This window comes from Micromys minutus, assembly GCF_963924665.1.
Source record: "Micromys minutus genome assembly, chromosome: 4".
NCBI lineage: Eukaryota > Metazoa > Chordata > Mammalia > Rodentia > Muridae > Micromys > Micromys minutus.
Window position 1 is genome coordinate 55,566,019 of NC_137973.1, and position 18,133 is coordinate 55,584,151.

General features: G+C 39.8%; 1 protein-coding gene across 2 annotated transcripts in view; it reads left to right on the plus strand.

Annotated features, from left to right (window-relative positions):
• PDE5A (phosphodiesterase 5A) overlaps positions 1-18,133 on the plus strand; it is a gene marked incomplete at its 5' end in the record, with an annotated part of 121,547 nt that overhangs the window by 37,065 nt on the left and 66,349 nt on the right. For both annotated transcript variants that reach the window (XM_080916311.1, XM_080916312.1), the window contains 3 exons: positions 7,404-7,475; positions 9,516-9,605; positions 16,075-16,212. In XM_080916311.1, the coding sequence (XP_080772437.1) occupies positions 7,404-7,475; positions 9,516-9,605; positions 16,075-16,212 (300 nt within the window). The remainder of the gene's footprint in view (positions 1-7,403; positions 7,476-9,515; positions 9,606-16,074; positions 16,213-18,133) is intronic.

Sequence of the window (18,133 nt, forward strand, 5' to 3'; positions counted from 1 at the left end):
TAAAGCTATTTAACACACCCCGTCCCAAGTCACACAATAAGGCCCGAAAAACATGTCATTCAAACTACAATAAACAAAAGTAAATGCTTTGTACAGTTTAAGCTGTTTATGGCCTATGTTTGACCATTTAAAAATATTCTCACTTGTTTTCTCTAACACCGAGTCCTATTTGATAAGTAATGGTTGAATTATTGATATTCATAAATACTGATCTAAGCAAAAGAGAGATGAAAAATAAAGAGGAAAGTAAGTAAGTCCGGTGTTATAAAAGTGGAGACAAGGCTTATCAATTCAAGACTAGCCTGGTTTACAAAGAGAGACCTTGTCTCAAAAAAAAAAAAAAAAAAAAAACCCGCAAATAATAATAATAACAACAAGAGACAAGAGGATACATTTGTTAGATTTCCAATAATTAACACATATATGTGTCTCATTGTATATAAATTACATGCCAGAAAACTTACAAATTTTAACTCATGTTGATACTACAGAGGTAGAGTATAGCAATGTGAATATATTAATATCTTTAATTTCCCCTGACTTTCAGCTGTAATAGATGTTTATAATAAAGATGACTTGCAAATGGTTAGAATGAGGGACGTTTAGAGCAGACATCAAGAACAGAATGCAGAATTCGTGCTTTTTAAGTTTTTCATTCGGAGTGAGAGGGCTTGTGCCCCAGGAGCAATTCTGTGTGAGGTGGGTGTTAAATGGCTCCAGCAGTCACATGAGATGCTGGACCAAGGAGCTGAGGCTTTGCAGAGCAAGGCCGAGAGCCTGCTGCTGTGTCCATTTGTGTCTTTGCCCGCAGCCTTTCAGGAGGAAACACCTGCTCCCATGATCCTTGTTAGTGCTTGGTGCACGTGAAGGTAGGGATTGAAGATCTGGTGATCTATGCCCATCCTAACAGTGGAGGGCTTTTCAGATTTGACAAGGAGATTCAGTACAAATAGAATGTTACAGTTGTGCCTATAACCCTCCAATTCCAAGGAAAATATAATTACAAAAGTCGGCAAAGTTTATTAGTGGACTGTCAGTTGGTCTGGGTCTATTTTAGTCTTAAAGAGCTGGCCTGCTTTTAAAAACAATTGTTCCCTGAGCCTTCTCCCCTGCAGTGCTCCTCCTTGTAGGTTTGTTTTAGAAACAAAGTAGACTGGCTGGGAGCGGTTTCTGTTTGTTCTGGACTGGAAGCTGTGCTGCTGAAGATCCTTCCCTTTTCCACATTAGCACTTAGATAATAAACAAGTATACTTTCAGAGAAGAAGGTAACCACTTTCCCAGGGTGTGGGGGGGGGATAGGGACGTTTCCTAAGAATAGCAGATGAAGAACAGTCTAATAGGCAAAATCTTTACATCTACAAAATGGACCTGGATTGAAAAGATGGTGGGTACATGGTTCAGACTTGAGGAGCCCATTGGCACCGTGCGCTGTCACTCAAATGAGACCTCATTTAGAGTGCTTAGACAGTTTGGTTCATACCACTCTTCACAATGCAGAGGGATCATGGGTACATTCTCTAACCATTCTGATGCTTGTTGAAGGGTATTTTTCACTTTCTTTCATAAATTTAATTTTGATGAGTTTTATGTAGCCCTCAGTGGTGAGAGTGTTAAAGATCTGGAAACAGTTGCAGATAAAAAGTAAAGAATTTCTTTGTGTAATGTTTGACTCAAGGCTGCAAAATTAGACCTTGAATAGATTTTGATATTTTTTTCCGCACATTTTCTAGTAACTATCAATGAAATTACGACTCTTAAGTAAATGCGTGTGCCAGTATCTGTATTTAGCTAAGACCTAAAGTTTCATAGGCTCAGTCCTTTGTCACCTTCTGTGACTCATGTTTCTTTTTAAACCCAACTCTGTTTTAATATCTATATCAGGGAATGAATTATGTTGAACCTTCATCTAAATCCTACTTCCTTCTCTACCATACGGAGAAAATTGGTCCTCCAGGCTGAATTTCAAGAAGAAGAGATGCATCTTAGTTAGGTTTTCTGGTGCTGTGAAGAAACACCATCACCAAGAGCAAGGGGAGGAATAGGTTTATTTTTGCTATTTCCGTATCATAGCTCATCCACAACCTCTGTCCATTTGCGTTTCTTCTTCTCGGGTATTTGCAAGAAAAGTAACCAGCATCAGCACCATTCTCCTTTTATTATTGGGGAAAAATTAACATATGCATATTTCTCGATTTGCACTGGGAGGACATGTCCAACCTCCAAAGAAACTCATTTATTTGCAGAGTAAGTGGAATTTGGGAAAGAACCCTTGGGTGAATTCTTCACAAGTTGGGAATATTGGCTACTGCTGGTGCTGTATATACATTGTGTTGCCCTGTTCTGGTTTTCTTGAGGTGGTGTGTGGCCAGGGGGTGGGATGTCAGGATTTACAATCTCTTCTGTTTCTCCCATGTCTTCTGATCCATGTGGAGCCTCCCCGGAAACTGATATAGGGAGATGGATTGAGACTGATGGGTGACCTCAGCAAATGTCTGGGGTTAGTGCTTATTCAATAAGGGGCTGCTCTCTGTGACAGTGATGGGTTGTCCCTGACATGACCAGCTGTCACACTCCACATTGCTCGCTCAGACACTTGAGTCATTCCTAGAGATTGTTCAGCCCTGTCGATGCTGCGGATTGCCAGTAAACAGAGGCTCCTTTCTGCTTGAAAACATAGGACAGGGCATGAGATAGGCAGCGAGCACACGGGTGTCCCAATAATTGCCCTGACAGCCATGGTGGCTTGGACTCTCAAATGTGAAGCCTGAACAAATACTCATAATAAAAGCTGCCCCAGGAAGCTATTTGAAGCTGTATAGTTCAGACTGTAATCCCAGTACTCTAGACCAGGAAGCTAGATAATCAGCTTTTCCAGGCTAGCCTTGCCTACATAGTTCCAGGCTAGCCTAAGCTATAATAATTAAAAATGAACTTAGTCTTAAAAACTAAACAACAACAAAGTTAACCACAAAGTAATTATTTGATCTTAAGAAAATGGACCAATTTGTTCAAAGAGTGATTCATAGCAGACCAGAGGGAAAGCTTTTACAATCACAGGAGGAAGGCAGAGGGCACTCAAATTCTGACTACTGATGTCTTTTTGCCTTTGCTCTGTGTGACTTTAGGTAAATATTTTACCCTTTCTTTCTTTTGTCCCTGCTGATGCTGATGACTGAACTGTGATTGTCATGGAAGACAACTGTTCTACCACTGAGCTATAGTCCCAGGTGTCTATTCTTAACCTATTGCTTTATTCCATGATGATTTCAGTATGTCATTCTTATGAAGGAAAAAGAACACACACACACACACACACACACACACACACACACACACACACACACACACACTTACTCTTCCCTCCTGATTTAGTAATCTCTTGAGAGAAATACCTGATGTATGTTTGGTTAGTTTGGTTTTGGTAGGGGTTCTGTCTGTCTGTCTATCTATCTATCTCTCTCTCTCTCTCTCTCTCTCTCTCTATCTATCTATCTATCTATCTATCATTCTATCTATTTTTGAGATACAGTCTTTTTTTTTATTATAAACTTAGCAGACCTGGAACTCACTGTGTAGCTCAAGTCGGTCTTGAAATCTTAGCAGACCTCCTGCCTCAGCCTCCCTAGTGCTGGGAGTACGGACCTGTGCTGCTACATGTAGCTACTTGCTTAGTTTTTTTAAATTTATTTTTATGTGTATGGATGTTTTTCCTGCATGTGTGTCTGTGTACTGTGTGTGTGCCTGATGCCTTCAGAGTAGGAAGTGGGTGTTAGATCTCTTAAGACTGGAGTTACAAATCGCTGTGAGCTGCCCTGGGAGTGCTGACGATCAAAACTGTGTCCTCTGAAAGAGCAGCCAGTGCTCTTACCTGCCGAGCCATCTCTCCAGCCCAGTTCTTAATGTGAATATCATACTTAGAATCCTAACTAAAACAGAAACGATACCAAAAACCTTCTCACCTAAGTCTACAATGTAGTAGAAAAATCATCGGCCACTGGAGAGTATGAGTAATTTACTGTTGGAATATTTTATTCTATAAAACTGTCTAAGTACATATCTCACCATTAGAAGAAATTAAATATAGTCAGCCTTCGGTAACAATGGGCTCTCCTTCATGGATTTATCTAACTTCAGATAAACATATTTGGAGAAAATTGGTTTGTTTATAATATATGTAAACCTTTTCTTTTGTTATTACTTGAATAGTTCAATATAGTAACTACTAATTTATGATACATTGTACATTATTAGTAACCTAGCAGGGCCTGAAAGAAGGTTGAGATTGTGTGTGTGTATGTGTGTGTGTGTGTGTTGGATACAAACTATATGTCATTTTATATGAGGTAGCTTACTGTTCTCAAATTTTGGCATCTTAATGGCAGGAATCTGAAACTAATTCCCTGTGGCTTCTTGGGTCCAACGGCATAGAAAACCTTTGGTATTCTGAGACACAAAGAAGAGAAGATTGATGTAGAAATCCTAGCATTCTACAAACTAGTCCAGGACCAAATGGTACAAACTGTACAAATGTGTTTAAAAGAGTGATGGTGTTGGGGCAGGGGGCCAAGTAGATGTCTGAAGCCAAGTGAGGAATGCAAGGTTAGGAAATTGAACTTCCAAAAGCCAAATGGGCTTCTGGTGTCTGAGTTTCCGTGTGGAGAGAGTGAAGTGTGTGAGGGCATTTGTGGACTGTCCACACCACAGGTGGGGGCCAGTGGGCTTAAAGGGAATTCTGTGAAAAGTCTTACCTGTGAAATTCTACCTGTGATCTGAGTTCATCTCCATCCATCAGCAGCCATGACAAGCAATGATGGAGGTTGCCCTCTGCTCAAACCTGCACCCCATGCAGGTAGCAAGTTCAAATTCTCACCTCAGGATCATGCAAACCACGGAACAAACAGTAGGTAACACCTACTCTGCTCAGGGCGAATTTACTGTTCAAGCTAAACCTTTAGAAGTGGCTCAGAGGCACTAGTATCTAAAGAGAGAGAAGGAAGGAAGGGAGGAAGGAAGGCAGGAAGGAAAGAAACCAGATAAAGTATGGCTTCAAAAATATTTTTCTTTAAACCAGAAAGAAAACTTTAAATCTCGTTGTCACAAATAATATTTATTTATACATAAATATGCCTGAGTGTAAAAACTGAAAGTAAAACTTAAGTTCAAAGGAAAAGTCTGGAGGCTTATGCCAGCAAGCATAGCACATGAGGGGTGGGGTAAGGAGGCTTGCTGCAAGGTCAAAGGTGTCCCAGCATACAGAGTGAGAGAGACTGTGTCTCAATCAAGAAACCAGAGAGAGATGGTAGGGTAAGGAAAGAGGAGGGAAAAAGAAAGAGAAATTGGAACATAGATTTTACTAAAGGGAGAGGCCAGGGACCCTCATATGTCTGCTAGGAAACCTTGTTCTAAGTGTTCTGATACTAAAATGGAAGACACCAGGAACTCCTTGGGGCCAGCAGTGTTTTGAGTCAGCTTTTCTCTTGGGTATTAATGTTCCCTGACCCACACACCTTCTTCTTTTATAGGTCTCTCTGGTTATCCCAGTTGTTGCCTGGGCACCGACTATACAGCCCACTGACCAGGTTAAAGTTTCCATAGCTGGTATTCTGGGAGCTCAGAGACCCAAATGGCCTTTCCATTGGCTTCCTTTACAGGGGACTTCAACAACCTCATCAAATCACAATATGGCTTCCATAGCTCTTGATTTCAGAGTTGTACAGATGGTTTTGTTTCTTCTAAGACTTTAATGTTGACTTACCTCACTGTCAATTTATGGTAGCATACTGATAGATTAATGAATTACTCTAATTTGACTTGGGGTCAGTTTTTAAGTAAGTGAGTTTTTGAGTGGACACATTACCCTTTCTGAGAAGTGTCCTGCTACTGTGCCCCCAATATGGGCAACTGCACCATAAAACTCATCTCAGACATACTGCTTCTGTATGAGCCATTCTCTGTCCACTGAACTCTGAACTCCGTCTGGGTACCTTCTCATCCCATCTGCTTTCTTTGAGTTTTTTAGTAGGCAGGTTAGCACTTGTTGAATAACGAATGAATAACCAAACATTGTTCCCCCTCACCCCATTATCGTTTTTTGAAATCGAACATTATCCACTTTCCTGGTTTCTCCTCTAGAAGACTCCCTATCTTATTCCCCTCCTCCTGCTTCTATGAGGGTGCTTCCCCTCACACTGCTACATTAGGTCCCCTCGGGTTGTTCTCATCAGTTCTGTTTCAAGTGAAAATACCTAGCTATAAACAGGCATGCTTGACCTGAGCCAAAACCTTTCCCCGGCATTTGTCATTGAGACTAGAGAAAGACTTCAAGTATACAGGGACCTGTGAGAGTCAGGGGGTCAAACGGAGGGCAACAAAGGCAGTTAGGATAAACGAGTAACTCTCTTCTTATAAAAAAGTATGTTATTCTTTTATGATACAATAAAGGAGAGAAGAAGAAAAAAAAAACAGAGAAAACAAAAACAAATCAGTGTTGAGAGTACCTCTTCTTGTAGGTAGAGAATTAGGACCTAGTGAACATCTCCTATGCAGAATTCAGGCTGCATTTCCTAAAGTGGGGGCACTTGAGGGTTTATCCTGTGTCAACTGGGGAGAGAAGGAAACAGTAAGATTTATACTGAAAGGGGACTGAAGCGAGTTTTAAGTTGTTACTGACTTGAAGTAAGTCCTCAACCTGAAGCTAGAATTGGACGAGTATTAACACCCCTGAAGCTTCTTCAAGTCTTTCTAAACCTTTTGTGAAACTCAAGGCTTTCAGGCCAAGTTTAGCTTGGCCAACGTAAGTACAGTTTATCTTTCAAATTCCTTCTGACCTATGTGAAAGTAGGCTTCGCCTGTTAATTCCTGTTTTGCTTTTTTTTTTTTTTAATAACTTCTTTTCCCAAAAATAATTCTGTTGAAGGTCAAATAATTTTCAAGGCCAGAGTTTCAAAAGAAGCTGAGCCACATTCCTACATGAGAAATTCTTGCGCACTAATGATTCCCCTACATTCCTCTGTAACTGGCCGCTGGGTCCTGCTTCATTTTTAGTGAATGAGCACCTAGCCTTTTACAAATAGTTAAAATCTATGGAAAATGTTTGTTTAGTTATATATTTTATTGGAAATATAAAAGACTGTTCTGCTTTTTTTTTGTACTAGAAAACTATGCAGAATATTCACTTAAAACACAGTTGCCTGCTAACTTAATCTGGTTATAAAATGAAATCTCAAAGTCCAATGAGGTTTGGGCTCTAGGAAATTAGGAATATCACTATCCTTATTAAGAATAAAAGGCTGGACTCCAGAGTTTTGTTTTAGCTTTTCAGCTTTGGGCATTGTAAGCACATTCACTTTGAGGAATTGAAGCTAGTAGAAAAGTAATGTGCCACTTTTCTCTTCTTATCCTAGGTGGTTGGTGTAGCTCAGGCCATCAACAAGAAGTCAGGAAATGGTGGGACATTCACTGAAAAAGATGAAAAGGTAACAAAGCCAGAGGCTGGCATGATGCCCGCTTAGAGAGACGTGTTCTATAGCACATGACCTCTGGAGTAGGGCATTGCTGAAATGGTTGCTTAGAAAACAAAGTCAGTTAAAAATGATGTGTAGCATGATGTGTGTGTGTGTGTGTGTGTGTGTGTGTGTGTGTGTGTTAAGGAAATGGGGGCATGGAAGAAGTTGGAGAGGCAAGAGGGTGGGAAGAAAAGATGTAACTACAGTACTCAGCTTTGAAATTCTCAACAAATTTTTTTCCAGAGGAAAAGAGGTAAAAATGTCATGAATTTTAGAAGGTCTTTAGCTCACTACAGTATCATGTGACCTGATGGTGCTTGAGTGTCCTTGGGAACCCCGTGTTCCCCCCTCACGGAGCTACCAGCCAGCACTCCCCTGAGCTGGGTGCACACGAAGGTCCTCTGTGTCCTTTTTTTCCCCGTTGTTCCTCCAGTAAGTGCCGCACAAAAATTCATCCTTGAGGGGAAAAGGATTTCTCTAAGCCCTCCACTGGCTGAGAAGAGGCATTTTCCTGCTGGTAAAGCAAATCTCCTAGTTTTATAAACTTCACACAGGAGGGCCGGCCAAGGTGTAAATTCAGGATGGGTTATAGGAATTCAGCTTTCAAGAGAACAGCCATCAGTGTTATCTGACTGTTTTCCCATCCAACTGTGAAGAAAAACATTCCACATTCCACACTGACAAGATTCCATTCCTGGTCTCTCTTAAGTCTCTGCCTATACCTTCATGCCCCAGAGATTGATGCGTTTTATCTACTGAAGATGTATTGTACATCTGTCATAGCCCACAGCATCTCTGCTGCTCCAAGCCATTGCTAGCATGTTGCTCCTCTGAAAACTAGTCGAGGCTTTTTAATTCGAAAGACATTCAAACAAGGAGATTACTTGTGTGTCTGTTACATAACAGTATTGACACCTGTGCTGGCCCCCGTGTTTTTATTGATCCAAACGGTCGGAAGTGCCTTTTAAAGTCTGAGTAGTATACTTCTATGCTGTTAATCACACCTGAATACTTGAAAGGAAACACATGATTATTAGATAAACTGCATGTCCACTGTTTATATAGTCCATTGGAATAAACCCACTCTTAATAAATATTTAGACTGTATCACATCTTGACAAAATATATCCATAGGTGTGGAAAAATCATGCCATCTCAAAGACTGCTTTAGTCACTAACTTAACCATGAGCACATCTCCCTATTACAGTGTAAAAAGGATTCAGATTCATATTAAAAAGACACATTTAAACTAATACTTGCAGCCTTACATAACTTGTTACAGCCAATGTTCTCTTAAATATGTGAGTTTTCATTTGCTGTTTATTTGATCCTTCACAGGCTTGCATCTTAGTGTCATGGACAATCTACACCAAATCTTTTTTTTTTTTAATTGAACAACTTTATTTTAAAAAACAGAGATAAATGTACAGATTTTAAAAGCATATTTGCATAAAAGTATATGAATACATTTTGTCAGTACTTGATTTTTTTAAAGGTTTGATAGTATGCATTGAAATCTTACTAGTTACAATGAGCATAAACTACATGTAAAACAAGATGTAACCTGGAAATAGTCAATGTTTTCTTGGTGTGTAAGGATTAAGCATAATGATTTTTCATTTTTTTTTTTTTTTTGTGGCCTTTGTTTTTCTTGAACTTCACATAGTCTGTGAGTTGTTTCTGGGATGTTCAGAGCTTTCTGGGATTAGTATCCAGTTATCAGTGACTGCATATTATGTTACACCAAATCTTATATAGAGAAAATTGTAACTTCATACACAATTGTCATTTCCGGTGCCTCTCCTCTTCCTCATACAACATAAGCTCGGTCATCTGCTTGCTTGTGTCGGTTGGCCAACACTTACTTTGCATCCGTTCCTACTTTTGTGGATAGCAAGCACCCACATTTTGGTATTTTGTATTTATCTCACCCATGAGAAGCTTTATGTTTCAGGCAGTGTTGTAGACAGTTTCCTAGGCCGCTCCAATGGTTACTGTCTCTGTTCCAGGACTTCGCTGCCTACTTGGCATTCTGTGGCATTGTTCTTCACAATGCTCAGCTCTATGAAACCTCGCTGCTGGAGAACAAAAGGAATCAGGTAAGTGTCATTTCTAAGGAGATCAAGGCAGCCTGTTTAAAAAACTGTTATGGTTTTTATCCGAATTACGAAGGCAAACAATTAAAATTCAATTCATGCTACTTGGTCTTGTAAACAGTCTTGTTTCTTTCTGATGGTCATTTCCTTTTTTTGTTTCCCACGCTCAGAGGCACCGTCGCTGTTAGACCATGTTCTTTGCCTTCAGAGATGTAGATGAATCCGTGTCATTAAATCATGTTCTTAGCTTTTCAACTGTAGCCACCACCCTGTTCCATAGTTTACCAAGGGAGCATCTTAGCATCCTTGGTCTTCTTTTAATCCTTCCTGAATCCTGCTTCTTAGACCTGCTACCTGAACCTTTCTTTTGTATTTATTGCTGAAGTTGCTAATATGCATATTGCTCTACAAGCTATGATGAACCGTTCTTAAGTTTTGTTTATGTTAATTCTAATTTGTAATTATGCTATAAACATATCTGTATTGCTTTTGCTATATAGCTTTTAATTTCCCCCAATATTAATTCCCTCCCTTGTTTCTTGGAACTGTTTGCTTTAATGCAATCTTCTGTTCCTGCCCCTCACACACACTCAACTTTCTCACACATTTCCTAGATCTCTTTTTTTACGATGTCTAAATTAAGGATTTCCATGTTTACTGTCACCCTAAAGTTCCCCCTCCATGTCTGGTGTGTGTAGAGCAACATGGAACGTTCCTTCAAGTATCTCTTAGGAAAATTCTATTTTCTGGATCTCTTACCTCTTGTTTACTTAAATCCTGTTTTGCTCCAGCATGTTCTCAGCTAAGTGTCTAAGAAACAGCATCGATGAGGTAGTCTTTTTGAATCCTTGCATGTATGAAGAAACCTGACTTACCATTGCACCCCTCTGGTTGGTGTGAAACTGTAAATTGGAAAGCTGAGTTTCCCTGATTTTAAGGGTCATCAGTCTTCTGATGAGCATTCAGGTTCTGCCTTTTGGTTCTTTACAAATGCTTTGTGCTTATTATCTATTAAATATAAAATAGTACCTGTGTTGTCTTATATAATTATATTTCTAAGCTTTGTGTTCATAACAGTTTCACAAGGTTTCTTCTTAACATGCCTGTATGTCAGGTCATCTGGGTGAGACTGGAGATGTGAGGAAACCTTCAGTTCCTGTAATCATTTTTTTATGACTTTGCAGAAAACTTCTCCACACTCTATTTTCTTTTTGCAGGATTAATGCTATGTCTGGTGCTCTATCTCAGTGGCAGGCCACTTGACCACCATGGGTTCAATTCCCAGCACCAAAAAAGAAAAAAAAAGGAAGGGAGACACAGTGCTCTTAAATTGTAGACTTCTCCGTACCCCCTACTCTATTCTCTTCACCTCAATTTCAGTTAAATTTACAAATACACCACATCCCTTCTGCGTGGTTACAGCCCACTCCTCCTGGAGGCATGGGGCTTGGCTGGCTGCCTCTGCTCATGAGGATTCTTGTCTCCCTGGATGTCCTTTTGTGCTGTGTGCTCCCATAATTCACTTCACTTCTTCTCTGAAAGCTCTCCTTCCCGAGTCCACCTTACGGAACCCTGTCCTCCCAAGCACAGTTAGCATGACGTCTCACGCAGTGAGTCCTCTGGAGAAAACACACAGTTAGCATGACGTCTCACGCAGTGAGTCCTCTGGAGAAAACACACAGTTAGCATGACGTCTCACGCAGTGAGTCCTCTGGAGAAAACACACAGTTAGCATGACGTCTCACGCAGTGAGTCCTCTGGAGAAAACACACACGCAGTGAGTCCTCTGGAGAAAACACACAGTTAGCATGGCGTCTCACGCAGTGAGTCCTCTAAAGAAAACACACAGTTAGCATGACGTCTCACGCAGTGAGTCCTCTAAAGAAAACACACAGTTAGCATGACGTCTCACGCAGTGAGTCCTCTGGAGAAAACGTCTTTCTGCTCATCATGTAAATTCTTTGCGAGAGTCTACACAGACCTCCATACCATCCAGAAGCAGAAGATGATACTTAGAAAAGCTCAGAGGGAACTTAAAATGTTTTGTTTTTTCACAAAATATATTTGGGTCATATTCTTTTCCTTCTTCACCTCTTGCACAGCCTCCTCCTCATCTCCCTAGCCCTACTCACACACACTCTCTCTCTCTCTCTCTCTCTCTCCCTCCATTTCTCCCTTCCTCCCTCCCTTTCTCCCTCCTTCCCTTTCTTAAAAACAAAACCAATACAACAAAACAAGAAGCACATATGTGCATATGCATTGAATCTGTAAATGACTTTTGGTAAGATGCCTATTTTCACAATATTAATACTACCCAGCCGTGAACTTGAGAGATCATCCGCTTACTTCTACAATTATTGCTTCAGTGTCTCAAAGATTCTATGCCACAAATCTTTCACTTGTTTGGAGTTATTCCAAGCCATATGGTTTTGTTTTGCTTTGTTTTGGGTTTTTTTTTTTTTGCAGTTATTACAAAAGGTATTGTTTCATTGATTTGTTTTTCAGTATGTTTGCCATTTGCATACAAGAAAGCTATTAATTTTCTGCCTGTTAGTTGTGTGTCCTGCTACTTTGCCGAAGATGTTTATTAGCTCTAGACATCCTCTGATAGGCTCTTCAGGTGTCTTTTAAGCATAAAATCACATCACCTGCAGATAAAAATACTTGACCCCTTTCTTTTCTATTGTACCCCTTGATCTCCTTCAATTTTTGGGTCCCTAACCAAAACTTTAAGTATTATATTGAATAGTTATGGTATTGTTTAATAGAGCATTGTTTAGTTTCCATGTGTATATGGGCTTTTTGTTGTCTTTGTTGTTGTTAAAGACCAGCCTTAGACCATAATGATGTGATAGGACGCATGGGAGTATTTCAATATCTATATTCAATTTCTTATATCTATTGAGGCTTGTTTTGTGACCAATTATATGGTCAGTTTTGGAGAAGGTGCTGTGAGGTGCTGAGAAGAAGTTGTATTCTTTTGTTTTAGGATGAAATGTTCGGTAGATATCTATTAATTCCAATTGGTTCATAACCTCGGCTAGTTTACAGTGTCCTTGTTCAGTTTCTGTTTCCCTGATCTGTCCATTGGTGAGAGTGGGGTATTAAAGTCTCCCACTATTATTGTGTGGGGTGCTATGTATTTTTTGAGCTTTAGTAGGGTTTCTTTTATGAATATGGGTGCTTTTGTATTTGGAGTATATATGTTAAGGATTGAGAGTTCCTCCTGACAAATTTTCCCTGTAATGAGTAAAAAGTGTCCTTCCTTATCTTTTTTGATAACTTTTGGTTGAAAAATCTAATTTGTTCGATATTAGAATGGCCACCCCAGCTTGCTTCTTGGGGCCGTTTGCTTGGAAGGTTTTTTTCCAACCTTTTACTCTGAGATAGTGTCTGTCTTTGTCTCTGAGATGAGTTTCCTGTGTGCAGCCAAATGCTGGATTTTGTTTATGTATCCAGTCTGATATTCTATGTCTTTTTATTGGGAAATTGAGCCCATTTATGTTAACAGATATTAAGGAATAGTGATTGCTGTTTTCTGCTATTTTTGCTTTTGGAGGTCGAATTGTGCCTGTGTGTTTTTCTTCTTTTGGTTTTCTTGCTTAGGCATTTTCTTGTTTTTACTAGGATGTAGTTTCTCTCCTTGTATTGGGTTTTCCACCTATAATTCGTTGTAGTGCTAGGTTTGTGGTCAGATATTGTGTAAATGTAGTTTTGTCCTGGAATATCTTGGTCTCTCCATCTATGGTGACTGAGAGTTTTGCTGGGTATAGCAGCTTGGGCTGACACTTGTGTTTTCTTAGGGTCTGCATGATGTCTGTCTAGGATCTTCTAGCTTTCATAGTCTCTGTTGAGAAGTCGGGTGTGATTCTGATTGGTCTGCCTTTATATGTTACATGACCTTTTTCCCTTACTGCTTTTAGTATTCTTTCTTTGCTTTGGGCACTTGGCGTTTTGACTATTATGTGTCCGCAGGAATTTCTTTTCTGGTCCACTCTATTTGGAGTTCTGTAGGCTTCTTTTATGCTCATGGTCATCTCATTCTTGAGGGTAGGGAATCTTCTATGATTTTGTTGAAGATATTTACTGTGCCTCTTAGTTGATATTCTTTGCCCTCTTCTATTCCTATTATCCTTAGGTTTGGTCTCCTCATTGTGTCCTGAATTTCCTGGACATTTTGGGTTAGGAGCTTTTTGGGTTTTTCATCTTCTCTGACTGTTTTGTCTATGTTTTCATTGTTGTTTTTGGCCCCAGAGATTCTCTCTTCCATCTTTTGTAGTCTGTTGGAGATGCTTACATCTGTGACTCCTGATTTTTTTTTTAGGTTTTTTACCTCTAGAGTTGTCTCTTTTAGTGTTTTCTTTATTGTTTCCAGTTCCATTTTAAATTTCTTCTTCAATTCCTTCATCTCATTGGTTCTGTTTTCATCTAGTTCTTTGATTTCTTTAAGTGTTTTTCTTGTTTCCTCTTTAAAAGCTTCTATTTCTTTATGCTTTTCCTTCCGTTCTTGTTTAAGGATCTCTATCATCATCTTGAGGTATGATTTTGAGTCTGAGTCTTCTTTTTCTGGAGTGTTTGGCATTCCACTGTTTGCTGTGATGGGAGAGCTGGGTTCTGGTGTTGCCAGGTTGTCTTGGTTTCCCTTGGGTAAGTTATTTTGCTTTCCTCTTGCCATCTCGTTGTCTGTGATTATACGTGGTCTTGTTGTCAGTGATTGGTTCCCGTCTCTCCCGTGTACCTGGCCTGTGTCCCTGGATCTCGGCTATTCGAGGTGGCAGATGGCCTGAGCGTTTGTTCTGCATACACAGGTCCTCTGTTTGGAAACCAAGTCCCTAAGGCAGAGTTCCTGCTCCCCTGAACCAATTGGCCGGGGGGGGGGGCACGGGGGGGGGCACACTTTCCATGCACTCGGCCCAGACCTCTCTGTGCCCCAGCTACTCACAGCGCAGTCTCACCAGGCCTGTGTTCCTGGACCTCAGCTGTTCCTGGTGGTCTCTTTCTTTCTTTCTTTCTTTCTTTCTTTCTTTCTTTCTTTCTTTCTTTCTTCCTTCCTTCCTTCCTTCCTTCCTTCCTTTCTTTCTTTCTTCTTTTTGCATATTTTTGCTATCTTGGTAATAGTGGCTTCATAGAAAGAATTAGGTAATGTTCCTACAGTTTCTGTTTTGCAGAGTAATTTGAGAAGTGTTGACATTAGTTCTTCTTTGGCAGTCCAGTAGAACTCTGCTCTGAACCCATCTGGGCTTTTTCAGTTGAGAGATTTTTAAATTATTCCTTCTATTTCACTTGAAATTATGGGTCTACTAAATTTATTTCATCTTGATTTAACTTTGGTACGCCAGGCATATTAAGAAATGTATTCATATATTTTCATTTTTTTTCCTGTTTGGGAGAATACAGTGTTTTGAAGTATATTTTGTGAGTCTCCTCTGGACTTCCCCGATGTCAGTTGTGATATCCCTGTTTATTTCTAATTTTATTAATTTGGATATATCTTTGTCCTTTGGCTAAGAGTTTGGAATCTTGTAAATTTTCTCAAAGAACCAACTCTTTATTCCTTGATTCTTTGTAATATTTTTGTTACTACTTTATTGATTTTTGTCATGAGTCTGTTTCTTCCGATATACTCTCTGTAGTTATTATTTTTTCTTGTTTTTCCAGGGGTTTTAGTTAGATACTAAGCCATTGTTATGAGATTCTCTTTGTGCTGTGAACTTGAACTTGTCTCTTAGAGCTGCCTTCCTTGTGTCCCACCGCTTTGGGCATGTTGTGTTTTCATATCATTTACTTCTAAAATGTTTTACATTTCCTTCCTGATTTCTGTCTTGCCTGAATTCTCATTCTGCAGCAGGTTGCTCGGCTTGCATGAATTTGTATTCTCTCTGTCATTTCTCTTATTGATATCCAACTGTTCTGTGGGTCAGCAGGGAGTCCCAAAAATGGAGATAAATTAGAAGGAAAGACCCAAAGGGGGGTCTTGTGTCTGCAACAGGAGGTCTAGTCCCTCGGAGATGAAGGGGACTGATGCGGGGCTTCTGTAGGCAGGCTGCAGCAGGAGTAAGATCTGAAGAGATCAGAGTCAAGGTACAGGAATGAGGAGTTTTAAAACTTTGTTTTCTTTGTACTTTATGAAATATTAACCATGTTGGTAATGCCAATCTCAGAAGTTTATAACCATTCACCATCAGGTAGATACTGTAAATATTCTATTTTATAATCTCAACAAAAGTCTAGTAATACACACTTACAAACTTACCCTGGCTCACCAAACTACAGGGAAGAATTAAGAAATGGTTACATTAGTCTAAGTCCCTATGATCTTTCTGCTATTCTGACTGTATAATCTGTGCAGGGCTGCATTAGCTACACAGACATGGGTTTGATAGTAGCGTGGGGACTTGCTAATAAACAGTCTTTAGCACACTGTATTGCTTTGTCTCTGCACAGTCATGATCCTCCACCTCTTCTCATCCAGGTATTACTTGACCTTGCTAGCTTAATTTTTGAAGAGCAGCAGTCACTAGAAGTCATTCTGAAGAAAATAGCTGCTACTATTATCTCCTTCATGCAGGTGCAGAAGTGCACCATATTCATCGTGGATGAAGACTGTCCGGTGAGTGCACAGAGGGACTTTAGGGTTTGCAAAATGCATTCCTTGAAAGCACGTTCTGATTTTTAACACTATTTTTCCTTGGAACACACCCCAACTCCCAGTGCATATATTAATGCAAAATCAATGCAAGGGTGAACTGTTTTTGAAGTAGGGTGGAGGTGAAGGTAGCAAGAGCCTTTGGTGTCCTGCCACTGACCATGGATTTCTTCTCTGTGCTACCGCTGCCTGGGGCTGCTCTGTCTTAATGGGGAACCCCTTGTGTTGCACCGTGCAGACTAAACCCTTAGGAGCTGCGGTGCCTTGGTATCTAAAGCAGATAGACTCACATTCTGAATGAATGGAGTAGAAATTATTTAGGAAAACTGCAGGTCTAGGCAGGTGGTGGGTAGAACAAAAGGAGTTTCTAAGTCCTACGTCTTTTCCCAGGAATAGGAAATCACCCACTGTTCTAAAACACAGGATTTTAGTCTGCTAAGAGAGGGATGGAACACTCTCAGAGTTATCATATTTCATCAATATCTCACATGGATACTTATGCTTAAATGTTATGCGTAATGTCTGTCTAGAGTTTGCCTGAGAACCAGACCTCTGGCCGCCACAGGTTTGTTTCATGCAGATTTTATCTCTCCTCAATGAACCATGGACTATTCCTTATGGTGGTAGTTGTTTTTCCAATAATCTAAGAGGAGACTGTTCATTGGTATGTTATTAGAAAGCAAGCACCATCGCTTGAATAGGTCAATTATAATTCATATAGGATATTTGAGTTGACATTTCTGGTAGAAGTAGACTAATATAAGACATTCAGTAATACTAGATTTTTAATTGGCTTGGTTATTTAGACGATTCATTATCCTCTTAACGTGTGTGTTAGAATGGACGCACTGATCAGTATAAAATTCTTATTAACAGTTTATCAGATAAAAATTCACTGTATAAAACAATAATCAGTGGGGTAGATACTATTTTTATATTTCTATTCACTTCAAAAATATTTGATAGAAAATGATTACAAGACAGTTACTGGCTTTTTAAAAGTTCATGTCAGAGTTCATGAACTCAGTTCCAGACGTCATTTTCCTTCGGTGATCTGTTCTTCACCATTTAATTTTTAAAAATTTTTCTAAAGAAGTGTTCCTTTAAAAAAAAATGTAAAACTCACTTTATGAACATTCCCTGGAATTTTTAGCAGTTAATACCCCTCATGGCAACAAGTTGGTTTAGATCAATGTTTGCCTCTCAGCTCAACAATATGGCTAAAAATATATTCTGACCTCTTTTGAAAAAATAAGTTGTTGGGTTTAGAAAAGAATTTAGTTGAGTTGTTATTACTGTTATTTGTGGATTAAAACTACTTCAACATGAGTAAAAATAAAAACATAAGCCCCTTCAAAATGTACTCAGCTTTTCCATTCCCAAATTACACTTTTCTTGTCTTACACTTGTGTATCTTTCCGATCTCTCTTCATTGACTGTAAGGACAGCATGGAGCACTATGAATTTTTCTTTTGTAATATAAGGTAAAACTATTTTCTGATATCACTAAAGTCTCATAATTATTTTATTTTCCTTATTAAATGTTGCCAAATGGTATATCTCATTAGAAAAAAAATTCCATGGGCTGGGGAAATAGCTGAGCCAGCAAAGTCCTTGCCTTGAAAGCTTAAGAACCCACATTTGCTCCCAGAATCCACACAGGGATGTCAAATGTTGGGGCAAGCATGTAACTGCAGCGCTCTGGGGGCCGAAAGGAGGATCCTTGGGGCATGAGAGTCAGTCAGGTCACCTAAGTGGTGAGCTCCAGGTTAGAGGACAACGTTCCTGAGAATGACATCAGAGGTTGTCCTCTGGCCCCCTCCCTCCCTCCCTCCCTCCCTCCCTCCCTCCCTCCCTCCCTCCTCCCCCACTTTCTCTCCCCCAA